A 27,000-nucleotide genomic window follows, 5' to 3' on the forward strand; every position below is an offset into this window, starting at 1 on the left:
TGTTCTTACCAGAAATCTGCTGTAGAGATGATCCTCCGAGTAAGATTGGTGAGCCTCCTTCGCTAGTACGCTTGATGCTCCAAGATGAGGGTGGTACCTGCAAAAGAGACTCCGATGCTAATGTTAGGGTTTGTATGAGTATGAATCCCGTATATATAATGCACGTACCTTGATGTATATTAGGGTTGCGTTGGGTCTTGGGTCTGAGATTAGTTGTGATTTGATTAGGTAGAGAATCTCGCCTAGACCGAGATTCCCTGAGATCGGTTATGATCTATTTAAATGCCGAGCTGACGCCACGTAGCGCGTGTCCGAAGTCAGCTCGTGCTGTGGTACCGAGCTCGGAGCTCGGCTTCGGAGTACGGATAGTACAACTCTATTTTGAATTAAGTTAAAAAAATTATCCTCTTATCTCTTTCTTTTCATTATTAAGGATTTTGCTTAGTGATCTTAATATATATAATATAATAGAATAAAATAAAATTATGAATAAGATAAAAACATAATAATAGAATAGAAATATAATACAATGTAAACCAGTTAAATATAAAGGGTAGTAGTTGTAATTGTAATAATAGAAGTGATTATCATGATAAGTGATGATAAAATCGGTAATAACAAAAATTGTAAAAATAATGTTAGTAATAATAAAAATGATGGCATTAACTATTATAGTTATGATAATAATAATGATAATAGTGATAGTAGAAACGAGAAAAATAAAAATAAAGTGAATAATAATTTTATTATGTTATTCTTTAACTTAATTTTTTTTTAAGATGAGAAATACACTACTAGTAAAAAAGGATAATCAATGCTCTCTTTAATTCAAAATTTTAGGTCTTCTAAATTTTTTACATAGATTGAAAATATTTAATTTATATATTTAAAATAAATTACTCTCAATCATTATTACTTTTGTGCAAATTTCACTAAAAAATAATATTAATATTTTACTTAAATATATTTAATTATTCAACTATATGAGAATATAATTATAAAAATCATATAATAATATATTAGAGCTCTAAAATATCCATAATTTTAGAAGGGAGAAAGTACATTAAATAACTTGAATATTATTTTATTGATGAACTAAAGAGTTGATTACATTGGTTATCATGTTACATGAGCATGCTTACATTATGGATTGAAAATATAATATTTTTATAAACAAAAAATATTATAACTATAACACCGTATGATTTAGGTGTTTTAAGTTAATTATATATGATTAAATGTTATTGTATTGTTGTGGAAATTGTTTTAGAGCTATTAGGGTTTAAAGACTAAGTTTAGTTGAAGGAAGAGTGTAATTTTTTTTTTCGAATCTCATAAATTCAAGTTTTAAAAATCCTAGTGAAAAGTTCTCTGAACTCAGAATTTCTTCTCTCTCTTGTATACTAAAATTCCTTTCCTACAATTGATCTCAGTTAATTATTGTGGAGATTCAAGCTTCCAGGTTGGAATCTCGAATCAAACATACAAAGTTCTTCCTTTTCCTCGTTTTTCTCTTGTGCTTGGAGTTGAGGTAAGGGAAACTTGTGAATTGTTGATTTTTGTGTTGTACTTGATGTTTTCTATTGAATTCTTTTCTTGATGGCTCTTTTAGATTGAAATTGGAAAGAAGATAATAATTTTATTGAGTTGTGGTCTTGGTTATGTTTTGAAGGAAATTTGGTGATCTTGAATCATAATTGATGCATGTTGTTTTTGATGATATAAGTGAGTCCTACATGTTACATAGGTGTTGTACTTCTTGTTGCATGTTAGTTTTGGCTAAATTTCAGGTGGATTGGACGAAAATAAGCTTCTGCCAAGTGCAAAACGCATCATCATGTTGAACCACCTTTAGAGCGTTGGGTGTGACTCAAGTTAAGAGCGTTCTATCTCATTCACGTCAGGCATAAGATTGGTGGCGCTAAGTGTGAGGAGAGAGAATCATCTATGACTTGGTCACGTTTGGCATTAAATTGAATGACATCGAGCGTGAGGAAAGAGAATCCTCTTTGTCTAAATTGACGTTGGGGGCGCTAATGGAGTGATGTTGACACAAGTTAGGAAGAGGTCGTTTGTCTGATTAGGGCCGAGTGTGGATTTTGCCACACTAGGCGTGAGAGAGTGAGAGGCTCTCAGTCTCAACCATGTTAGACGTAAGTAGTTTGGCGTCGCGCGTGAGTTTCTTGATTAAAACACGATATTTTGAGTGATTTATAGTTGAAGAATGATGCTTAAGTTGTATGGTGAATGTTGTATGAAGATAACTCATTATGCTTAAGTTGATATACTACATAATGATGTTTATATTGCTAAGTTGTGAGATGATAGATGATTAAGTTATGAAGTTGTACGATGCTATAATTGATCAAGTTATTAGTCATGTAGTGTAGATACATATTTTTGTTGAGATACATGAAAAGCTAGAAGAGAGTAAAATTTGTTTTAGAAATTCAAATATCCTATGTTGTTAAGTTGTTTATGTTGTATTTTTGCAACTTGATGCTGTGAATGTATGTTGATTTCTTTTTACAAGTTTACCCTTTATTTTTCTTGTAGTTGAAACTATAATAATCATACTTGATATAGGAGTAGGGTAGGATTAATAGGTTTTCTTGGATAGTTGGTGTGAGTCATGCTGGTGATGACTTTTTTATTGATGCATCTTTGATGTATTTTTGTTGTATAGACGTTTGACCGGCAAATAAGGTCATTTTGTTTACAGTCATGTAGTCGATGTAAATTATATATGTATACAAGGTATGTATTAACCGCGTAAGGGAATTTATTTATTTCAATTATTTTATCTACTACCCTATACATGTATAAATTCTATGAATAACCAGATAATTATTGCATGAAAACCCTAGGTTGATTGATTTGAGTAGATATTTCCACTATGTAGTAGTTGAAATATATTAAAGTCGGTCGAGTCTCTTAGTGACACTCTATGTGGGTGGACCTATTGTGTTTCTACTGTGTAGATGTTAAGTTGTATAAGTTATGTGTGGTTGTTGTTATTTGTTGAGAGTTACCTTATAGATTTATTGATCTCTATATAAAATGGTTAGGCTACAGTACGATCAGATAGCTTGGCCCATGTAGATGAAGGTTATGGCTATCAACAACAAAATGCTCACTTTACTCAAATGGAGAGTATGGACCCAACTGAGTTCAAAAAATGTCATCCTCTTCAATTTAGGGGAGATGCATATCCATAAGCGAATGATCACTAGATTTGCGAGATAGAGAAGATATTTAAGGTGTTAGGTTGTACAAAGGAGAGGAAGCTTGTGTATGTAGTGTACATGTTGATAGGAAAAATAAAGTACTGGTGGTTGATTGGAAATGATTTAAGAGAGTATCCCTTGAGAAGCGCTTTTTTGAGAGTGTGAGAAACGTTAAGGAGGTAGAGTTTATAAGGTTGCACCAATGGAGTATGCTGGTATTCGAGTATGTTATGAAATTTGGGGATTTGACTCGTTTCTACACTCAAGTCATATTTGAGACTTGGAAATGTAGGAAAATTGTTGAAGGGTTGAAGCATGATCTAAAAAAAGTGATGGTATCAATGACCATCACTAAATTTCCAGCCTTGGTGGAAAAAGCAAAGGTTGTAAAGAGGCTAAAAGGTGATAATCGGGTTATGAAGGCTGCAAAGGGGTCAGCTGGATCCAAGAGGGTGGCAGCTAGAGGGAGCATTATGATAACCCTAGTTACAACAATGGGGTTCTATCACAAGGAAGTCCTTTGATATGCCTAGAGGAAGAGCTTAAGGCTTGAAGTGTTATAAATATGGAGACCCTCACATAGTTAGAGATGATATAGCTACTACCTCTCACTATTTTTAGTGTAACAAGTTTGGGCATATAGCTAAAGATTATCTTGATAGGACTACTCTAGCTAAAGGTGAACCAAGGGTGGAGCAACCTATAGCTACGGGTTGAGTATTTGCATTAACGGGTGCTATCAAGCTACAACATAGCCTTAATGATTTCCTAGACAAATTCCTCGTGTTGGAAGAGCGGATAACTATCAAGTTGAATCCTAGAGTCATTCTAAAGGTGCCTCCACCTCCTCATGCTCCTCCACCACCTTTTAGAGAGGTGGATTATCCCTCCTCAAAGTCTTTAGAGAATCCGCCTCCTTCCAAGACTAAATGAAAACCATTTTGATCACAACAAAAAGAGGGAGAGTTTTAGGGATCTAGTTTTAGGAATCTAGTAGGATTTGATTTGATTTGCAAATTTTACAAATAATTGTATAATGACAATTCATTTAGCTACACTTTGTGTGCACTTTTGTTGCATCTTCATTTTGATACCTACTTTGTTGTAGGTTGTAATCTGTTCTAATGATAATTATATATATATATATATATATATATATATATATATATATATATATATCAACTTATAAATGCGTTATTGATTTAAGTAGTAGTAATTGTAACTTATTTAATGATTTTTTGATATGAATGATAAATTATTACATGTGTTAGGGGATTTATTTGAAAAAAAATTATTAAATTAAGGGGAATGAATATGTACAATATATGATAAATGAATAAGTTAAGGGGAGTAATTCAGAATCTATGAAATAACTTTATATTGTAAATCTGAATTGAATATGAGATTTTTAAAAGGTATATTCTCTTATTAAAATTTGCATATAAATTTTGTTATTATCAAAAAGGGGAAGATTGTTGAATCCTACCTAAATACAAGTTTTATTAATGACAAACTCTTAGTTCCATATTTTAGTATGAAAGAGTTCTAATGCATGTGCTAAAAATTTTGTTCAAGTTTTTTAGAAATACTTATAATTGTTCAGAAGGTTGTTTGAGCTTTAGCAATCAAGAAGATTCACAAGACATATTTACATATGAATCAATTTGGTTGGACTGCTTATCAACACTAGTCTTGTCTATCCCAAGCAAGAAAGTAGGCATCTTGTGTCTGTGTTAAAAAAGATTAAAGTTAAAACATTTCTTCTTAGGAGAAATGTCTTAAAAACTTGACTCATAAGACTAACACTTTAAGTTATCTATCATAAGACTTCAATTAAAACATAGCTTCTTAGAAGACTTGTACCGAAGATTCTATTTAGAAGGTTTTAAGAGAAGACTTGCTCAAAAGGTATCTCACTTTAAAAAAAAAGCTAACAATACCACAAAAAAAAAAGCAAAATACAATGATATCAACTCTACTTAAAGAATAAGCTAGCCTCAATGGATCAATTTTCAAAGACTATAAAGGGAAGACAATAGACATGTTTTGAAGTAAGCAAGATCAAAGAGAGAAATCAAAACACAAGTTATCAAGCTGCAATCTTTGTTTCATACTCTAATTCTTTCAAAGATTTTCACTTTAGTATTTTATACCAATAATAGAAAAATAAATGTGAAATTTTCATAGTGAAATCTCCAACATAGGAGAAATAGTTGTAATCTTAATAGTTTGCAAGATTACAAAACCCATTTTTGTAAACATTATTCCTACCTAGATTTGAGTGTACAAAGGTGTAGGAAGGTAGAAAGGAATCACAACAGCTATTGTGTAATCTCATAGTAGATGGTTGTGGGATTATTTTTTCAATAGGTTGTTAAGTGAGGAAATCTCAATAGGTGGTTGAGTGTTTGCTACTGACAATAGGTGGTTATATACTAATATTCTTATATTAGTAGGTGGCTGAGTTGTGTTAAATAACAATTGACTGTGATAGAGAAAAATTCACAAGTTTGTGTGGGGACTAGATGTAGCCTAGTTGGGGTGAATCAGTATAAAATTTGTGTATAATCTCTCATTCTCTATCTTTTTACCTTTTTTATTCACTTTATTGTATCTTGCATTCTATTAATGCATAATTTATTTTGAAAATGAGAAGACTTAGAAACTATTTTCAGAAAAATATTATAAGTTTTAATACTTAGAAGATTTGTCTTCTAAAGAAAAGATTTTCATAAGAGAACTGATTTTAAATAACAAAATAATTTAACTCCTCATTCTTGTAGTACATTCACTTTAATGACCACCAACGACCCCAAAAAAATATAAAAAAAAAATGAACCAATTTTTTTTTTATTTTAAAATTACTACGAATTGTAACAACCTAAAAAAAGGGGACACTATAATCTATAGCAACCTATAGAAAAATCATTTCTTAAGCCGACCACAAATTGTTATAATTGACAACAACACCATTTTGTCGCTATTGGCTCTAATAATTTTAGTGTGGCATGTTGAATGGTCTTGCATGGCTTAACAAATTATGAAAAAAAATGACATGTTACTAGTGGTGCCATACGCCATAGTGACACCGACATAAACATCCTTAAAGGCATAATATGTTTCAAAATAACATTCTAGTAATTAGTTTGTAAAACTATCCTATAATGGTCAAAAAGAGAGAGTAAAGAAAAGATGGAGAAAACATAAGAAATATCATGTGATTGTAAATTTTTTTGGAGTCTTACATGTCTATTATAATTGATGTGATATATTTTTATTGGAGAAACAAGAAGTGAAACATAATTTGTAAAAAAGGTGATTTTAATCCATCATTACTACCAACTTTACCATTATTATCATTATTTTTGTCATCATTATCATCATTACATAGACATATTTTTAAATTAATTGTAATAAGATAATGTATGGAAGTTTTTTAAAAAAACTAAAATTTTGAAGAAAAAACTAAAATAATGAAAATTAGTTATTGTTGTTAAATTTTTTTAAAACTTGAAATTGAAAATTACCATAAAACATTTCCTAAACATGGTTTAAACTTTGAGTCTTGTTCAAAAATACGGTCGAGATAAGAGATCCACACAAGATAATTTGTTAGATTTTCTAATAAAAATTAATCATATTAATTGATAATTCATTCTTACGTTACAAAAACAAACAAAAAACACTTAAAATAATTTATTATAAATGATAATTTTTAACTCTAAGGACAAGGTTCCCACTCACCTTACTTTCTACCAATATTTTTTTTATTTATAAAAAACTTAGTTAATTATCTTTAATAAATTTTTTTCTAATCACATTTTTTTTTAGAAAACTCGAACTCAAAATGTTACTTCAAGAGTTTGAGCTTAATTCACTTAAATCAAATACTCATTGATTTTTAAATATGTATTACTAAATAAAAAATATATCTTTCTTAATAATCTCAAACTATTTTCTTTTTAACTTTGTCTATTTATTAATTTTCTTAATTAGCGATCTACTTTAATTTAAAGTAATATTATATAACTACTTAAATAATTTATTATAAATTTAAAATATAATTTATATAATTAAATATTTATTAGATACAAAAACAAAAACTAAATACTTCTTAATTATCTATTGGCCTACACACATATATTTCAATCTCTTATAAAACTTTACTTGTCTTAAATTACTGTCATACTTTCTAACATTTTCTTTAACAAATCACCTTTTATTAATTAAATTAAAGGTTATATAAATATCATTAGTTTAAGAATAAGACTCATATTTCCAATGAAATATACGCAAAATAAGAGAACATATTAGATGTATGTTGCTATTATTTTTCTTATGTGTTATGTGTAATATTATAAATACTTAATTAAGTCCTTTATTTAGTATCGGTGAAGATAAATAAATTTAGATTTTTTTTTTCTAAATATTAATTAAGTTTGTGAGAAATGATTAAATGAAAAAGATTAATTTAAAAAAAATAGTTTAAATTATTGAAAAATTTGATATTTTTAATTAAATTAATTATTTTTCTTGAATAATGTAGTTTTGTTAAAAAAAATATTATAATTAAGGAATGAGATAATATTTTTTTAAAATATTTAAAATACTATTGCAATTAATTTTAGTTTTACTACAATAATCTCCTTAAAAAAGTTTTACTACAGTAATATTTTAAAAATTAATTATCTATTTCATTAAAGAATTATTTTCATTGCTCGTGAGAGAATTTGTATAAAATTAAATTATATTTTTATCTTTTTATTTATTTTTAATATTTAATTTAATTACATTATTTTTAAATTGTTTAATTTGATCTAGTTTTTAAAAATGTTTAATTTTTTTTTTGTTCATTCTTGGAGTATCCACTTCCGATAACAATGACTAATCTCCTCGCAAGGGAGGCATCTCAAAGGATGAGATAACTGACCCAATGTTTACACAAGGCAAGATTCAAACTCCTGATCTTACTTAAGCATAGATCAACCCCTACCGCTGAACCACATGTTTGGGGTTAAAATGTTTGATGTTATTTTTTTTTGTCTAAATTAACACTAATAATAGTAACTAAATCAAACAAAAGTATAATATTAAACATTGTTTGAGAATTAGAAAACCAAATTAAATCATTTAAAAAATAATAAGACCAAATTAGACAAAAATTTATATAATATTTTTTATTTAAATAATATTTTATTTTATTTTATTTATTTAATAATCTCTTTTATTAGATATCTCCTTTATTTTGTGATTTTTTTTAATTTTAAGTACTCAATTTATTGATATTTTGTTAAGATAAATAAAAGAATAATCAAATTTATTTAAACAAAAAAATATTAGATAAATTTTATTTAATTTAATTTTATTAAATATTTAATTTAATCTTATTATTTTTAAAATTTTCAAATTTGATCTTTAATTTTTTTTTAAAAATGTTCAATATTATTTTTTTTATCTAATCTCATTGATATTATTAATATCAATTTAAACGAAAAATATTGTTGAACATTTATTAAAAATTAAAAAAATTAAATTAAATATTTTCAAAATAATAAAATTAAATAAAACTAAAAATATAATTTAATCTCTTACTAACATGATGTAAAAAAAAAAAAAGATAAAAAGAAATTCAATGTTAAATCAAGGTTATATTCATTACCAAAAAAAATATAGAAATGAATGTTATACTATGATATGACGGAAATGTTGGTTTAGTCTTTAGTTCTCATGCGTCAGACACAACTTTGAGAAGCGAATCGCTCACTCTTGATCCGATTTCACCACCGTCGGATCTTTCTTCAGCCACCGTCTATAGCACTTCGTTGCCGTCGTCGGCGCCGGTAAACCTTTTCAGCCACCATATTCTCTTATTCTTCTTTCCTTCCTCGATTTCCGGATCTGTTACAACTGAATTGATCGAGTAGATTGTGATGTTCCCCTTTCCGATTCTTCCTTTTCTTCATTTTCACCGTTTTGCATATCTATCTGAGCTTTCTCGAAATTCGAGTCTCTTATATCAGTAACTTAACCGTGCATGTAGGTGTAGGTAGGTAGGTTTATGAAATTATGAATGAAGTGACGCTAAGATCTTGTGAAGCGTCATTAATAAGCTTCGAATTAGAAGCGGCAATGCATCTTGCAGTCGGAAAATTGCTAAATTGAAAAATTAAGAAAATTAAATAATAGTTGTTTTTAACTTTTGTTGCAATGTTGTTCAATCAGGTTTGTGCATTGCCGAATTGAATATTGTGATTTTCTGATGCAACTCTTAAATTAGGAAGGTGAATTTCTGATTAGAGTTGTGCTTGTTCGAGGCGCAGGAATTCTGAATGTTAATGGAATTGTGAACTGATGTTGAGTGGAAGAGCTATCCAATAACATGTCATGAACTACATATTCTTCTGTAATCGAAGGTTAAGCTAGCTTAAACGTACAAGGATGTTTTCTCTGTTTTATGGACTATGGAAGTACCTGTTCAGCAAGATGGAGCTTCATGTACTCATTCTGGGGATTGACAAAGCTGGCAAAACGGTAATGCATCTTTCAAATGCCATGTTTTTAACAAATTCTGAACTTTTTTGTGTTGCTCTGAATCGCTGTATGATGTGTAATTTTTAGACTTTGCTCGAGAAGATGAAGTCAATGTACTCAAATATAGAAGGCATTCCTCCTGATCGAATTATTCCAACTGTGGGATTGAATATTGGTCGCATCGAAGTGGCAAATAGTAAACTTGTGTTCTGGGACCTTGGAGGTCAGGTATGGCAATAAATAAGCAAAATTTATCTATTTAAGTCCTAGAACTAGAATTATGTTATTCAGATGAGTGTTAAGTGTAGTTTATGAGCTGCTTGTTTAAAACTCTTCCATTCTAGAAGTTCAATTACTAAATAATTGTAGTGCCACCATAATGCTATGATGTGGCAACGGCGTTTTTTGACCCCTCCACCATAAGCAATTTGTGAAGGGAGGCCCACTATGGTGGTGCAATAGACCGCAATGGTGTGTTTATTTGGCAGAATTTTGGCCTTCTGCTATATTCCAGCATCTGCCATTGATAATCTTGCATCTGCGTAGTTCCTGAAATGTAATTTTTTTTTAATATTTTTAAAATGTGATTATTGAAAAAACAAGATACCATTTTGCTTCTTGAAATCTTCTTTGGGAAAGCTATATATTGGAACTGTTACTTGAACTATGCAATTTGGACCATCAATTTTACCCTCTTCCTGTCTAAAGCTTGAGTTTATTTGTTAAATTTGACAATACCAAGGGAGATTTTGTAATTGAAAACTTGGTCCTATATGCATGGACAACTGATGCAGCAGTTCATTTTTAATTGTAAGCCGGTTGGTTGCAGGAATCGAATGTATTATTTGATGCAAAACACGTACTTGGCCCCCTTTATACTGTTTTTTTCTGCTATTTTTTTTTCGTTTTCCTTTTTATGATTTTTTTTAGTTGTTGGGGAGAGGGAGGGTATAAAATACGTATTAATATATTAATGTAAGTTCCCTTCATGTCAGCCTGGTCTTCGCTCAATCTGGGAGAAATATTATGAAGAGGCACATGCTGTAATATTTGTTATTGATGCTTCTTGTCCCTCACGCTTTGAAGATGCAAAGTCAGCACTTGGTTAGTGTTATTTGATTTTAGTGTTTGTTGTTAACTAAATAAATACTTGTTGGAGGTGCTGGCTTTCAGTTGCGATAATACTAGACATGACAAAAACATATGGTACAGTGATGATTTAATAACTGACTTGTTTTCCAGAAAAGGTGCTTCGGCATGAGGATCTACAAGGAGCCCCTCTTTTGATATTAGCAAACAAGCAGGTGAGTGTGACTACTCTTCCCATCCTATATAACCTTATAGCACACCATACACTCATAAATGTGTCAAATAATTCTAATATAATCTATTTCTGTTTGTTCTTGCTGTACATGTTCAATGTCTCATCGTTGTTTTATATCTATATACCTTGAGGCACCAGTTCTGTTTATCTGAGCACTAGGTTACGATACTGCCAGTACAAGATATGTTTCCATTCTGTTTTGGGGGATGGGAAGGAGATCAGTAAATGCTTTGTTACCAATTGCTTTATATTAGCATAGCTTTTCTGTTAACCTTCCTTTTTTTTTTTCCAATGTACAAATCAAATTACCCTCTTAGCTTTGTAGTGGAAATTTATGAGTAATATAGAACGATAGTATTCTATCTCATCCATCCTTTGAGGTTTCACCATTATTCTAGGTTCTCGGCGTCCTCATTAGTTGTCATCCTTCTCGTTGTCCTATGGCATGTGACATTCTTGTGATTACAGGATCTTCCGGAAGCAGTATCATCTGAAGAGCTTGACCGATATCTGGATTTAAAGAAGCTGGATGAAAGAGTTTACATGTTTGAAGCTGTGTCAGCATACGATGGGTATGTAGTCGCATAAACTTTCCAAAGCTTAATCTAAAGACAATCCATTATCATTTCAATTAAGATGGAGATATCTGAAGTACACGTTCTTTCACACTGTCTTTGAAGTGCAAAATAACTGTTAGGCATATATCGAAGCACAGGCACTAAAGAGATTTTCTTTTGAAATGTTGCAGGATGGGGATTAGGGAAGGTGCAGAGTGGTTGGTGGAAGTGATGGAGAGAAGCAAGAGGACTGAAATGTTAAGAGCGAGGGCAGGTGCAATGGGGCAAGGTTCCTAGAAGGGTCTTACGTTAAGCTGAAGTGATTTCTCTATTCCTTTATATAGCTTTGTAAATCCAAATTGGATTATACATGATTAAAAGTGATTGAGCAGAAAAAGGTAAAAGAATAACTTGATGTTACATCAAACTGAGCCTTGAAATTTGACGTCATGGTTTAATTTGTAGTACAGCCGTTTGATATGAGAAGCTCAGTTTCCAGTATCTCTTAGAGCAATTTTTCTTCTGACATGCTTTATATAAGCAATCGGTCAAGGGGCGCCCTGGAGGGTTTTCTGCTTCTGCCTCCGTGCGTACTTTTTGTCTACTCTATATTGTAATTTTGTACGGTTCGAATTTGAATGAATTTAATTTACTTATATCTGTAGCATTGTGTAAGCACTGCTGTGCCATATAGTATGCAAGGGACACTTGAGGTGTAGCCAAACTTTTATGGGGTCATTCTACTTGCGTTTAATTTCCCTGTGAGCGGGGCCGGAGGAAAATAACATATGTTTCGTTTAAAACAATACGGAGGAAAGAAAGAAAGAAAGAAAAGGGCCTAGAGTAGTTAGAAAGATCTTAATCTTATCATCATCAGAGGCCCTAAACTTCCCTGTGAATGTGTAAACTACCCAATTGGGATAATGATGTTTCTGACATCCTTTTGGATTGGAGCATACTTTTGAAACGGTGGGGGTGCTACTGATAAGTATAAGAGTCCCCAAAACAGATGATTTTCCTTTCCCAGGCCATGTGCAGTACACGGAAGATTCCTGAGAACTCTGCATGTAACTTATTCGACTGACCAAGTTATCATGCATAACCAGTGACTCAAGTTTCAACATGTTTGTGATTAACACCGTCAATGTTTGAAAATCAGTTGTGTTCAACTTAATTGAAATTAAAAAATTAAAAAAAACATTCCCAAGTTTTTATTTATTTTTATTAAAATATATATTTTTCTATTAAACGTGATTTTAAATTGATATCTAAATATATACTTAAATTTTAAGGAATTATTTAATAACTTCCTTTTAAGAAAATTAAATTAGTTTGAGTAAATTTTTTCAAGGACCTGATAAGTGTTTAATCAGGAATTGTAGAAGTTTAGTCTCTCCTAAAGGGGTGAATTATGGTTCAAATCTCTAATACTCGGAGAGGTAAAAAAATATATCCACAAAAAATAATAAATAAATAAATTATATCCATAAAAAACAATAAATTATATCCATGTTTGCACCGACCACATTGAAATTCTTAACATTCCTTGATGAAAACTTGTGAAGTTCGGGTCACAATACACAACAAAAATACATTTCCGTTGTATATTTCCATACGAACACACACACACAAAAAATGTATATTCATTGTATATCTTTACAAGATTTATCGAGATATACAAGGGAAATATGTATGTTTACATTGTATATCCTAACAACATACACAACAAAATATGTTTTTATGGTAGATCATAACAAGATTACAAAATCTTGTTAAGTCATGCGATGAAAACATTTTCTTCAAAGACATTTTTTATAAATAAAAAATACAAAAATAAAAAAAGGTGTGAACGGTAGAAAGAATGTGAGAATAGCGCCTTTTCTAGAATCTGATTGAGTCCAAATATAGATATTGGACCAAGTTGAATCATGAACTCCCATAAACGTCATTCTTCACTTTTCCTAAGCCCTATCTAGAAGTTGTTACCTTGACTTTCCATAAACCAATGAATTTGTTGATAGAAGGATGACGTCCCAAGTTCACAAATACACCATTCACTGTTTAAGACAAGTCATGATCTGTGTCTACTATTGCCTTTAACGGTACACAAAAATCGGAGTAAAATAAATTTGCTATTTTGAAATCAAGTTAAATAAATTCGAGTCTTGCATGTCCTTCGAACTCTATAACCTTCTTGTGCAAGATACATATACCTTCTCCGCATAGCTTCTTGTACAGTCAAAGATTAAAAAAAAAAAGAGAGAGAGAGAGAGAGAATAGGATGTTATTTTGATTTCAGAAAATCTAAGAAGACAATTTTCTTGGAACCGTATAAAGACATTAACATAGTAAACCCGTTAGATTTGAATTGTATGGTCCGTCATTCTATCCGATTACCAATAACATTGGCTCCCAATTGACCATGTGTTATAACAAAAACAACATCAATTGTCATAAATAACAACGCTTTCAAAATCTTAAACTAGTAAAACCTCATGAGTGACTCTTGATATATCTTCATGGAAGCGAGTACAGAAGTACACTAGCTAAATAAACATGATCATAGTACCATCGCATTTTGCAACTAATAACACCCAACAAAGGAAAGCAAGAACTAAACATGTTATTTCCTACACATGACAAATTAAACTACTGAAATAATTAAGCAAGAATCACATTCAAATTCAGCAGAAATCAGGCCTTGTTCTCTTGAGAACCGAAATGCATCCTCTCTGGTGATCCCTCAAGATCTTGATCTCAGAAGAATCCCTCAAATCCTCAAGGCTAATATACTGCTGTTTAACCATCCTTAAGGAACCACCCCCTATGTCATGAATCCAAACATAAGGGTGGCAAGTTTCATCATAGTAATAAAGCAAACTCTTCAATCCCCCACCATCATTGTCCCTCTTACCAGGCATATATGCCTTGTATATGCCTTTACTTTTCAGTCTCTTACAAGACCCTGGCTTCAATGTGTGAACCTTCTTCAATATTGATCCCACTCTTATCTGCAGCTCCACTGGTCGATCACTCATGTTCCAGATCCTTGTCCCTAATCCATAGGCGTGAGTGTGGTCATAGCAGCTACCGAAGCAACCACCAAGGCTCAAACCTCTCACTTTCCCCATGAGAACTTCTAACTTCTTCTTAGGCATCTTAAGCTTCCAACCAAGCACCAACACATGTTTTTTTGTGATATAGGAGCTTCATTTATATGTACATAACTCGCACCAAAGCATACCCTTGTTAAAGTTCAGTTCGTTAGCAACTTTTTGTTAAGAGTAAATATAGTATATACATTTATGGTATTAAAAAATTTACATAGGACCTATCGGAGTAAACCTCCCTAGAAGCAATTTTTTTTAGAGAAAAATATAAAAAAAATTGAAATAATTATGTTTCTCTATTAATTTATTTATATGCTAATTTATAGAAGTTATTTTGATTAATTTTTTCAAAATCATATTTTCAATTTATGTATAAATTAGTTTTAATTTGTAGGGAAACTTATTTCAATTTTTTTCTCTCTTTAGAAATACTTTATTCAAATAAATTCATAATCATGTTCAATTACAAATTATTATATAAACTAAGTCATTTGTCTAAGTAAAATTCACTAATTAAGAATAAATAATTTATTTGATATAATTAAATTCAGTCTCTTTAAACAATATTTCATTTTGGTTTTCTTAAACAAGATCTTATATTTAAGTCTTGTAAATAGAAATAAAATATGATTATAAAAGAAGACTCTACTAAAAATATCATTCAAAATTCTTAATGAAGATTAGTCATTAACAAAAACTTATAGATATTTCATATTAATAATACAATTATATATATATATATATAACTATGTATATTAACTTTAATTACTTTTATAATAATTATCTTAAAAATCATATTAATAATTTTTTAATATTAATCAATAGTATGTACAAAATGTTTTTACACTCACGTGAATCGAAATTAAACTCTTGTGTCAATGTATTAACGTATTTGATTTGAACACTTTACTATGGCTCACACAAGTGGTTGGTAAGCGTTTTCTGCGGCTGTGATCATAAAAGAACACATAACACATTATGTTGAGACGTGCACTTTAGAATCCTCACGATTAAAGAATATTGGTTATCCCCTCCATCAAGGAAATAGTAGGGTCCAATAAACCCCCAAATTCAACACAAGAAGACAGTGGGAAAGTTTACTTGCACTGACAAAAATTTTAAAAATTCCTAGAAAATGGATTTTTCTTTGATTCTTAGGGTAGGAAAAAGAGGCTATTGCCACCGATGCAAGGCATTCACAGATTAATGATGAGGCAGCATATGATATTGCCTCACCTTTCATCATAAGGGGTGTCTTTTATTTAATTTAAGATTCTAGATAAATAACCTTCCCTTCTATGGTTTTTTGGACTACACTTCATATAGGCAGTGGAACATGTGACATGGTAATGACCAAGGACGAGTTATTCGAACAAAAATAGAGGTGTGGTTAAAATTACTATATATATGTTATGCATCTATGAAAAGTATTTTTCTTGTCTTTGTTTCATTATATAAATATAACAAAACAACAAAATAGCGATGTATATTTGATCCTTAAACATATGTCTTATACTTGATTAATTATGTCAAAATTTGAACCGATAGTGTTATATTTATTAACGGCAACGACTAGTTTAAAACAAGTTTACGTATGAAGTGTGTGTTGACTAAGCCAAAAGTATTTTACGATAAAAAATTTATATATATATAAACCTCCAAAATGTATTGAATGATACTGCTAATATATATGATATTGGACATAAAACAGAAGAAAGTACAGAAATTAGTATCCACTTTGATTTGCGAATATCTAAATGCAAACACGCTTGTTATTATCCTATGCATGACAACTAATCAAACATCTTACCTGATATGTACTTACGATTCTTAACTAAAATAAAATAATTAATCCTTGTGATAAAATTATCACTTATCAGAGTACGACAGATCGTAAGGACATCTAACGACAAGCATAATGCTGTGACTGTTGTTGTGACCTAGAATTACCTTGTGGTTTTATTGCAAGAATATTCTCTATACATAACAAGGGATTGTTGCGTTTAGCTGTGTTAATTTTCATACAATTTTTGCATGTGTACAATTCACGCGACAAAATATCTGCAATAAATATATTATCTATACATCAAGGTAGGATAGATCTCATGGCCATCAAATGACATCCATAATAACTAAGATTGGTTAGTTAGTTAGTAACATACTTGTATTTCAAATGAATGTGTCTTCCATTCCTATTAATGTGAGGATCTTGTTAATTAATAGTGTGTAAATACATCTATAAGTATTTATAAAGTTTTGAAGCTTACCTGATCTCGATGAGTTCTTAAGATTTAACACACAAACTTTTCTGTACAAACCAAAAAAAATGGCACCCGTAATCTCTCCATTTGCTCTTTCTTTAGGAGAGCATTAGTATTTATATAATACACAATAATTTTTATACATTCACTGTTCCCTTTATCTTTCTCTATTATGTTGCTCTTTATATGTCATATTTCTCTCTCTATCTCACTAATAATTGTAAAACATTGGACAATCTTGTGTTACACATAAATAAATGGAAATAAAATAAGGAAAGAGAAAAAGTGATAGATATAATAAATAATGTGATAAGAAAAGAAAGATAAGAAAAATGAATTAGAAAGGAGATGGAAGAAAAAATAAGTGTATGATTATAATTATTCTATACATAACTACTCTTCTTAGAAAATATTACCAGCTAGTGGTCCAGTTGCATAATATTTTCTATACATGACAAAAGGTTTGTTTGTCTTACGCCCCTTCCTTCCCTCCTTTTAATTAATTATTCTAATTTTTTATGTAGTTTTGCATTTATCGATTGTGTTGAATCATATATTCGACTCGTGATCACTTTTTTAATTAATTTTAATTCAATGTTAATGAAAAATTACATCATTGTTAAGTGATGTGTACATCATTTTAATGAGGTTGATAAATCATATAGCCATTAAAACGTCAAACTCATATAAAATGTTAACAAAAATGAAATAAATTGTATAAAAAGTTGTACATCTGACAATATCAAAATTAAATTCAATACAAATATAATTTAATCTATTTATTAAATTATAGTACAGTCTCTCTCTACTTTTTCTTTTTAGTTAATTTTAGACTTGATCACTTTTTTTCTTTTGTTATAACAACTCTTTCCATATACATATACATACATACATATATATATATATATCCAATAAGAGAGAAACTTAAACATAAGATTACATACACACGAGAAACTTAAGACACACTTGCGCTAAACTGGGGATTCTCCTAATTAATTAACAATATATATTTTTCAAACACGTGAATTTTTTTTAGATCAAACACAAGATTACAGGCTTAAGGGATCTGACTCATCTGTCTCTTCCACTCGAATCAATTCATGTTGGTTTATATGAATTACGCATATACCTCTTATAATTTTTTAAGATAACTCGATACATGGGACCACTTGAACCCAATGTAGCTATGAAAGTGATGTTTAAAGTGTATAATTTATTTATGAGGAAAAAGATTGCGTAAACTACTGCATGTGATAATAGGTGGATTGATACACGAACTCATTCCTTTTAATTTGACCCAACAGATCAAAATCATACATTCTATCTTGGTCTAAAATAAATATTTCATATGGAAGGTGAGTAAATTTACTTCCACCATTAGAAAATATATTTTAATCACTGGATTTAGGAAAAGTGTGAGGATAAAGAACTTGGAGATACCTATATAAGACGAACTGCGAGTAGTACATGGTTATTGGTTGGTGACAACATTGCAACAATTAGGGACCAGCATGTGAGTGAACAGCACCATATATTTGTAGGTATTCCACTTGATTGATGACGTATTGGCACGTCACTTTCGCATGGTACATTAACCTATTATATTATACCGATTTATATATACCATATAAACCTTAAAAAGATTAACTATAAAAATAAAATTATTAAAAATCACTTGATCCTTACAGAAAAAATGTGATACATAAATTTGTCCATATTATCTTTCATAATACTACTTGCAATACGTTTCGGGGGATAAAAATGGTCATATTCTGTTGGCATTACAACGAGACACATGAGCAACTGCCTTTTTTAACATTATTATTAATTCATTTTGGTTATAGAAAGTAAATTATTTACAAAATAACTAAATTAACTATAAATAGGAAATCAACAATAAAGAAATGTATTAAGAAAAAGTGTTTAGTAAAAGTCTAGAGATTCAAAATGCCAATTGTGAAGGACTCCAGTACAATCGGGAGCAAAATAAGGAATGGTTCATAGCATGAACATTTTTACTGCTAAAAAAAGGACTCAGTCAATAATGTCACCTTGGCTGTAGGGTTAAACACTCCTGTCATAAACTATATTTCTAATGTAGAAACTGTACAAATCGCGAATAAATAGACGCAGGCAGCTAGCTAGCTCTATAGCCTTGAGATGGTAGGTGGAGAAAGAATTTACACAAAAAGGAATTTACTTTTCATGACTGTCTTCAGCAGAATCTATCTTAACAATGAGAGGTTGGTTGAGATCTGCTGATGCTGGTTCAGCAACAATCGGTAACTCTGGCGAGGAACCAATCTCATCAATATCTTCATTTTCGGCTAAGGCTTTATCTAAAGCAGACTTGGCAACTTTAGTAACACATATCATCAGAACCACTGCACATAACCCAAAATAACACAGCTTAGACTGGCATATCAGATAAAAAATAATTGAATTTTTTTTCTCATTCAATACAATTATTGCAGCATGAAAAAGTTTGCACAGTCCAACCACATTCTAGCAATTTAATTATTCAAAGCTCCTCTTCCAAGATCACGAATTATCCAGTATCATTTTCTACAACTAACTTAATAGATCCTCTGATTTAAAAATCTATCATTTGTTACTTATACCTAGTGCCAGACATTATGTTTTAATTCAAAATAACAAGCATACAAATTAAAAATAATATTTGAAGTGAAAAACTTGACTGATGACAGAACTCACCGCACTCATGAATAGTTTAAATCCGAAAAAATAAGTATAAAATCATGACAATTTAAGGCCACCTAATTATCTATTTATGTAATATGAGATGGGCAATTTTATTCTTTTCCTGATTAACCTATTAAATTAGATGTTTTTATTTTTCTGCCACTGCACAACTGCACTAGTGCAAAAAACAGACCCGGGAAACAGACCATGTGTGAGTCTCAAATACCCAACTGCACATCAGGCACACATGGGCCATAGAGCCACTACACTGGTGGAAGACAAAGTTGGTTCCCATTCAAAAAATATGAACAAAACAAGAGAGAGAGACAGAGAGAGAGAGAGAGAGACAGAAGAGCAATTTTGCAAAAAGTCATAGGCTATTGGAAATGTCTTCTGAAAGACCAGAGGCTTTCTATTGCCCTAAAACCTGAGGAGGCTTTAAAATCTGGTCCTGATTTAAACGTTGCAGATAAAAATTGCAGTACAAAATGTGTGCTGGTACGTCAAAGGCTCAAGAATATGGCAGTCACATTATGACAGGCTGCAGGGCACAATTGAACCATGGTATATGCAACTAGTAACTTTGTAATTTGTATTCTATGGGACAGTTTGTTTAAAAATTTAAAAAAAAAAATGCTTCTAAAAACAGATTTTAAAAATGCAATTCTTTAATATGCAGATAGGATTTGCTTCTTTAAAAAAATAAAATAAAATAAATAAAAACTCAAAATTCTATTTTTTAAACAGTTTAGATACACATCAAAAAAGTAAAAAAAAAAAAATATATATATATATATATATATATTTATTTATTTATTTATTTTATTAAATAATTAAGAAAAAAAATTTAAACAAACAGACCCTATATTTATAAAAGACCTTGATATTCTGACAGACCTGCTTATTACTACAAACATAAAATCCAGTATAAAATTTCAGGATATACACTTTACGCAAGGAAACAATGTAACTTACCAGATATCACAAGACCAAGAATGATAAATGCCTGCATTCACAAAAAGAAATCTATATTATATCTGCTATTGAAGATGATATTAGATAAAGCACACACATTTGGTCCATTCAAGAAAATTGAAAATTGCACTGTTCAAGCCCCAAGGCATCTTGGCTATTCATCAACATAAGAGATAAAACAAATCTAACAAGTATTTAAAAGGTTTATTAACATAAGTAATAGAGGATAGCATTTCTTACCCAACGAGTCTTTGAGAACTCGCCCCAACCATGTGTCACATCAGAAAGATCTTTAAGAGTGGTTCCAACATATACAAGTGCCAGTGTTATTGGCTGCAATAGCAACAGTATCAGGTATTCATGTTGTAATTGGCATGCTATCTAGTGAACTATAAGAACACGGCAGTAATTTCTACCACCAATCCAAACGGGGAACAGATACAACATGACGCTAAATTACTAACAGTACCAAATTTGTAGCAATAATTAATGACAGCAAGAACATCAGGAAACCTTTTTCATAGAATTATTAACCAAGAGAAGTTAAACTAATCACTAATGCTTCCTCAAACTTTCCAAATAACTGAAACAAGTGTACCGAAAAAGATACTTGCTTCTAAGAGCTAATTATACGTACAGCCTAAAACATAAGACAACATGTAGAGCACATTAATGGAACCCGACATTAGACCACAATCACAAACATTTCAGCACTGTTACTATATTTATTTTAGTGATATGCACCTGTGTAGCCAGAATTGCCTAATTTAATAATTTAAATCATGAGTAATTGAATAGAGATTAGAAAGATGCCCTTTGAGTTTTCATAATTTAAGTCATTTGACCATATACTTCAAATTCAAACCCTCATTAAGTAGAGTTTGGATTTTTTATTTTGGGTTATATAATGATTTGGCTTCAAAAGTTGATTCTTGTCACCTTTCAATTGGTTGAATCGTATATTATTATGTAGAATTTAAACAAGTAATACACAGCAAGGGAGAGAGTGACTGCAAGAAGAAATCCAATTTAAATTAAACAAATTTGAAAATCAATACACACAATAGAAATTTCTTATTAGACTAACTCTTGAATATATAACTGATTATTGGCAAAAAGAACATACCATCATTCCTAGCCAGGAAGCCAGCATGTATTCCCCGATTGAAACAGGAGTCACCGACAAGAGATAATTTAACATGTTAAAGGGTAGTAGCGGAACAAGTCGAAGCAGTAATACAATCTGTAAGGACAGGTGAGGAAAATAAAAGGTCAAATAAAATATAACCAAAAGGAACACCAAGTCATGTGCAAACAAAACTAAAAAAATAATATCACAATAATACACTTCTTAAGCAATGCCAGTGACTAAAAACTGTCACAAATATGCCATTGGCAAATTAACAGGGATAGATAGTTTTATAAACACAGGAAATACAGTCTCTTTTAAACAACATTCTAATACCCAAGCTAAATAACTGAATATGACTAATGTTGGTTCGTGTAATCATGTTGCTTCAAATGCATGTTACTGTTTTCCCCCGAAAGGATCCTTAAAAATTGAGATCCATAACATGAGTAATATTTATGACCAATTAAAAGAAAGGAAATGAGTAGTACTTTTGTGCATTGGCCCCATAGGAAACTAGAAAGGTGAGTGCACATCAAAGCAAAGCACATGATACACTGCACATGAGCAGTTGCCACTAAAGATCAAACATCCACCTAACAAATGATCTCTGGTTTAGTGAACCTCATTAACATTAGCCAACATACCAAGATGACCCTCAATTAGAAACTATACTTGCCCCTTTTAAATGGAATTCACTGTTTTTTCTTATCGTGTTTGAAGATCTAATTGTATCAATTATCCATGAAGCTAACACCACCTAGTGGGATAGACTTGGTACTTGGTAGTTTTTTGTTTTAACAGGTACTTCAATACATCAAATTGAAGACATCAAAGAATACATAATTTCATGACCCACTGACTTCACCAAAAGTTGTGAGATCAGAGATAAGAAAACCAGAAAGAAGGTTACAAGAGGAATATAAGAAAAAGTCTAAAAGAATCAATAATTATACACCAGTGTTCAAAAATATGAAGTCCACAAACCTTAAAGCCAGACCTCCGAATTGCAATTGCAACTGATCTGAATTGCGGATAATCCTTCAACCTAGAAACAACAAATGACCTCCCAATCTGTACAAATATTGATACATGAGTGCATGATATGGAAACAAAACACAGATCGAAATGAAGCTCATTTGAAATGCTAATGACATTGCAAAAATCATGTACATGAAGAAAGAGCACCTTGCATTAATAAAGAGAAACCTAGCATGAATCAACTATTCAGTACCAAGTAGTGGACAAAAAATTGTATTATTTTGACAGCTAATAAATGTAAAACTTGAAGACTTACTGTTCTACCAAGAAGAAATGCAGCTCCTGCACCAACAGTTGCACCTATAGAGTCAGCGACAAAGCCCACTGGAAGCCCAAAAAGATAACCACCACCAAGCTGAAAAAAGTCATATTAGATGAAATGACTAAACAAATTTTTTGGATTTGCTTTTCCCACCAATTTTTCCTATTCTACACCAGGCATTGAAATGGATATGGAAAATAAAACTAAAAGGCATGAAAAGGAATAAAGGGGAGAAAACAAAAATTGCAGACCAAAACATCATAAGCAAGAAGAACAACCACAATAGGCTTATATAAGAAATGACAAATGCAAGTGCTTGCCAAGTAAAAAAAAAAGAAAATTATCTCTCTGACTATATTATTTTCCTCATCATTGATGCATGCTTTGTTTATCCTGAATTACCTACCATTCAGCTTTTTAAACCAAAAGGAATAGACAAATAAAATATTCACCATTAGAATTAAAAGAAAATGATATAAATAACCTTCCAAGAATTTGTAGAGATGATATTTGTTAAGATAAACACCATTAGCTTTATCTTTTCTTTCCTTTATTTCTGTTATCATTTTTATTGTATTAGTTAGACAGACTTAGGTTCATTAGATATTGTTCTTACCTTTACCCTTATTATCAAGAGTTTTTTTTTGTAATCCTACATTATAAATACATATGATGAGAGTTAATCTCTCAAGCATTTCAGTGCCAATTTCAAGTATAATAAGCATGGAAATTTTCCCTACATTCAGGGATCCTCAGGGACTACCACATTGGCACTGTTACGATGCCCTACATTGGCTAAGAACATGGTCAGGATACTCCTAGTAAGACTTGGATGATCCTCCCACTCTCGAGCTAGCTTTTGAGAATGAGATAGGCCTAGTCCATTTTGTTATATAGTACTAGAGCCTATACTGTCTTAATGTTGGGCCACCTGCAGATGTTCATTTGTACAATCTTCATGCACCAAATGTCTAGTCTTCAGTGTGAGAGGATGTATTAAGCAATCCTCTTCCCTCAAGTTAGCTTTTGGGAGTCAGTCCCAACTCCCCAATCCATTTCTAATAATTACAAGGACACCCACACAAGTTTCCCATCACTAAAAATTACAAAATTATCCTTTACACATTTATCTATTTGTGTGCACCATTTCTCTTACTCATTATTTAATGGGTAGGAATAGGGTACTCCAAGAGTAACTCTTGTTAAATTTACTCCATTCAATAACTTTTTATATACACTACCTCCAATCCTTATTATAGAACCCAAATAACTAATTCACTAAGAATATTAAGAAAAATTAGTTTTTGTTTGTTACAATCAATAAATGTCTTAAATTTCTACTTCTTTCCAAAATTACCCCTAAATTAACAAGACACACAGTATATGTTTCCAAAGTTTTTGCATTGCAAGATAAAAAAAATAAGACTATTTGTATTTTAAAAGACATAAACTAAATGAATTCCACTTACTTTCTGAACTTCATAAATGCATTTAATAAGAGTACTTTTGTAAAGAAAAAAATTAATGTTTGAAACATAATAGATTTGGTCTTATAAAAGGACCAAACTAATTTGAAAATTTGGGTCCTATTATAAGGACCAGAGGTGGTACTAAATTTTGATGGTCAGTTGAATATTTTGATATTATCTCAATGACCATGCATATCATTTTAGATAAATTGAATATTTGTAGGTAGCTAATCATATAGTCAACATGTAATTGCCTTTTAGAAAAAAGTATATTTATATTATACATTAATTTGACTTTATTTAATGAAGTATCAAATAATTTCCAAACTTTATAAATATTTGTAGCCATAATCTACTCATTAAGAACTTTTAAATTAAAGGTTGGATCATTGAAACTTAATAAATATTAAGAATTATTAAGAGGTAGGAATTAGCAATGGGGAAGAACAAAGAAGTGGGGACAAATCTCCAAAAACACTTATAGGAGAAAAACTTCTATAAATTAGCTTATGCATAAGCTAATTTTAACTAGTGCAGAAGCTAAATTCATTTGTCTCTCTTATTTTCTTCTCCTATAAGAGTTTTTGAAAAACTTTATCCAAACATCATGCCCAAAGAATGTTTATTACTTCCCACACAGGTAGCATCCCTAAGTAATAATATGATGATGCATGATATTAACAAATTCAATTTAGAAATTTACAAATGCATAAAGGTGATAGCTAATCACAAACACCTACCAATTCTAAGAAACAACGCAGGCAGGCATATTACAGGCACTTGAAAATACTATTACAAGAAATTAAACAAGTTTTGCTAGAAGTGAAGGGTAGCAACAAGGGTTCTTACAGTAAGCACAGAAGCTGGAACTGCCAAGACAGTCAAAGGAATGTAAGCAACAGCCCTGAAAAATCACCAAGCAAATAAAGCATTCAGAAATTACACCTACACAATAGTTCCCTTCCACAAAACAGAAAACATAAATTGAGCGATAAACGGAGGGACGCACAGAACGATTGGGCCCCAGGGCCCAAGATCATGATCGACCCACAATAAGAAGTCCTTCATCATCTGCAGAGGGAAAATGCGAAACGATTAGAAAAGCAAAGAAAAAAACCTAAGGAAGGAGCAGGGAGCGAAAGCGAACCTTCTCGATAGGGAGCGTGAAGCAGGCGGTGATAACCGCGGCGATGAGGAGGAGGAGAACGGCGATCCTGAGGGCGGAGGCCCAGGAGAAAGACATTGTTAACCTGCGACGCCAAGGCCTGCACTCCTCCTCCTCGTCGTTCAGATCAGCCGAAGCTTGCTTCAACGAAGACCGAGCCCTCAATCCCACGAGATTTGCCAGATTTGATCGATGCCGTTCTGTCAAAACGACCCGCCGTTTAACGCACCGATTCAGATCAGGTTAGATTAGAATTAGATGTTAGTAGTGTTTTGTTTTCTTTTCTTTTCTTTGTTTCTCTTTTCTTTTCCGTGGAAACGAAACTGTGTGTTGCTGCCAACTATTTTTTCGGAAAGACAGGGACTGCTGTTGGCTACTTTTGTAAATTGGCGCAACCCACTCCTGCTTATATGCCATCACCCACGTCTTAATATATCCCTACCTTTATTTATGTTTTTAAACTTAATACCACATTTAATGAATTTATATTACTTTACTCTATTGTCAAATTAAAATTCTAATTCGAAAACACCACTAACTATATTTATATAATTGTATTTAATTTTTTTTAAATTAAGGTTTTGCGTTTATTTATTAAATTGATAATAATAAATATTTTAAGTATAAATGTAATGATCCATCTTATCATTACATTTATTATAGTCCAACAATTAAGCAAAAGTACAAACATCAAATATCTACCTAGAATATCATGTAACAAGTAGATAAATTTCATGTGAACTGTCATATATGTAGGAAATAAAATAATTGTTCTAAAACATATATACATACTTCATACAAATGAAGCAACTATTGTATACAAAATAAACTTAATTGTTGGTTAAACATTTATACAAGACTTAGCTACCTTGGGATAATAACATCTAAAAAAGGGTCACCTCTAGCATAACTCACCACAGAACAATATAATTCGGTCTACTAATTCTATCTTACTCCTGTATTAAGTATGATTATAATAATCACAAACCATAAGAGAAAACACTGAGTAAACTCGTGAAATAGAAACAATGTCATACCAACAATATTCAACACAAACAAACTTAAATGGCATCCTTTAATACATCCTATAATAATTCTACAATACAACTTAAAACACTTGACCAACTCATACAACTTAGCAATTTCATTATAGATATCGTATAAATGATAGTCATCAAACAACATCACACTCATAACTTTCACCATATAACAACGTATACATCTTTACACCTCAAATTTAACCCCT

At 31.0% G+C, this 27,000-nt stretch overlaps 3 protein-coding genes across 5 annotated transcripts; 1 reads left to right on the forward strand and 2 right to left on the reverse strand.

Annotated features, from left to right (window-relative positions):
• Positions 1-8,908: 8,908 nt before the first annotated feature.
• Positions 8,909-12,295, forward strand: GB1 (GTP-binding protein 1). Of its 3 annotated transcripts, none has more exons than XM_020354707.3 (7): positions 8,909-9,067; positions 9,548-9,758; positions 9,846-9,986; positions 10,754-10,862; positions 11,001-11,062; positions 11,551-11,654; positions 11,831-12,295. In XM_020354707.3, the coding sequence occupies exons 2-7, from the start codon at positions 9,666-9,668 to the stop codon at positions 11,934-11,936; spliced, it is 615 nt and encodes a 204-aa protein (XP_020210296.1). In that variant the 5' UTR covers positions 8,909-9,067; positions 9,548-9,665; the 3' UTR covers positions 11,937-12,295. The 3 variants fall into 3 exon arrangements, with proteins under 3 accessions (XP_020210296.1, XP_020210297.1, XP_020210299.1); XM_020354708.3 differs by having other exon boundaries at positions 8,911-9,067; positions 9,505-9,758; XM_020354710.3 differs by having other exon boundaries at positions 8,913-9,067; positions 9,450-9,758.
• A 1,615-nt stretch (positions 12,296-13,910) lies between these two features.
• On the reverse strand, positions 13,911-14,901 carry LOC109795261 (RING zinc finger protein). Its single transcript, XM_020354712.3, has one exon. The coding sequence runs from the start codon at positions 14,795-14,797 to the stop codon at positions 14,324-14,326; it is 474 nt and encodes a 157-aa protein (XP_020210301.1). The 5' UTR covers positions 14,798-14,901; the 3' UTR covers positions 13,911-14,323.
• A 3,992-nt stretch (positions 14,902-18,893) lies between these two features.
• On the reverse strand, positions 18,894-26,144 carry LOC109792269 (uncharacterized). Its single transcript, XM_020351670.3, has 9 exons — positions 25,737-26,144; positions 25,599-25,660; positions 25,439-25,493; positions 23,115-23,213; positions 22,805-22,891; positions 21,815-21,931; positions 20,929-21,021; positions 20,689-20,719; positions 18,894-19,394 (listed from the first exon to the last, which is right to left on the reverse strand). The coding sequence occupies exons 1-9, from the start codon at positions 25,830-25,832 to the stop codon at positions 19,207-19,209; spliced, it is 828 nt and encodes a 275-aa protein (XP_020207259.1). The 5' UTR covers positions 25,833-26,144; the 3' UTR covers positions 18,894-19,206.
• Positions 26,145-27,000: the final 856 nt, after the last annotated feature.

Source organism: Cajanus cajan, chromosome 1, assembly GCF_000230855.2.
Source record: "Cajanus cajan strain Asha chromosome 1, NIPB_CcT2T_4, whole genome shotgun sequence".
Classification (NCBI taxonomy): Eukaryota; Viridiplantae; Streptophyta; class Magnoliopsida; order Fabales; family Fabaceae; genus Cajanus; species Cajanus cajan.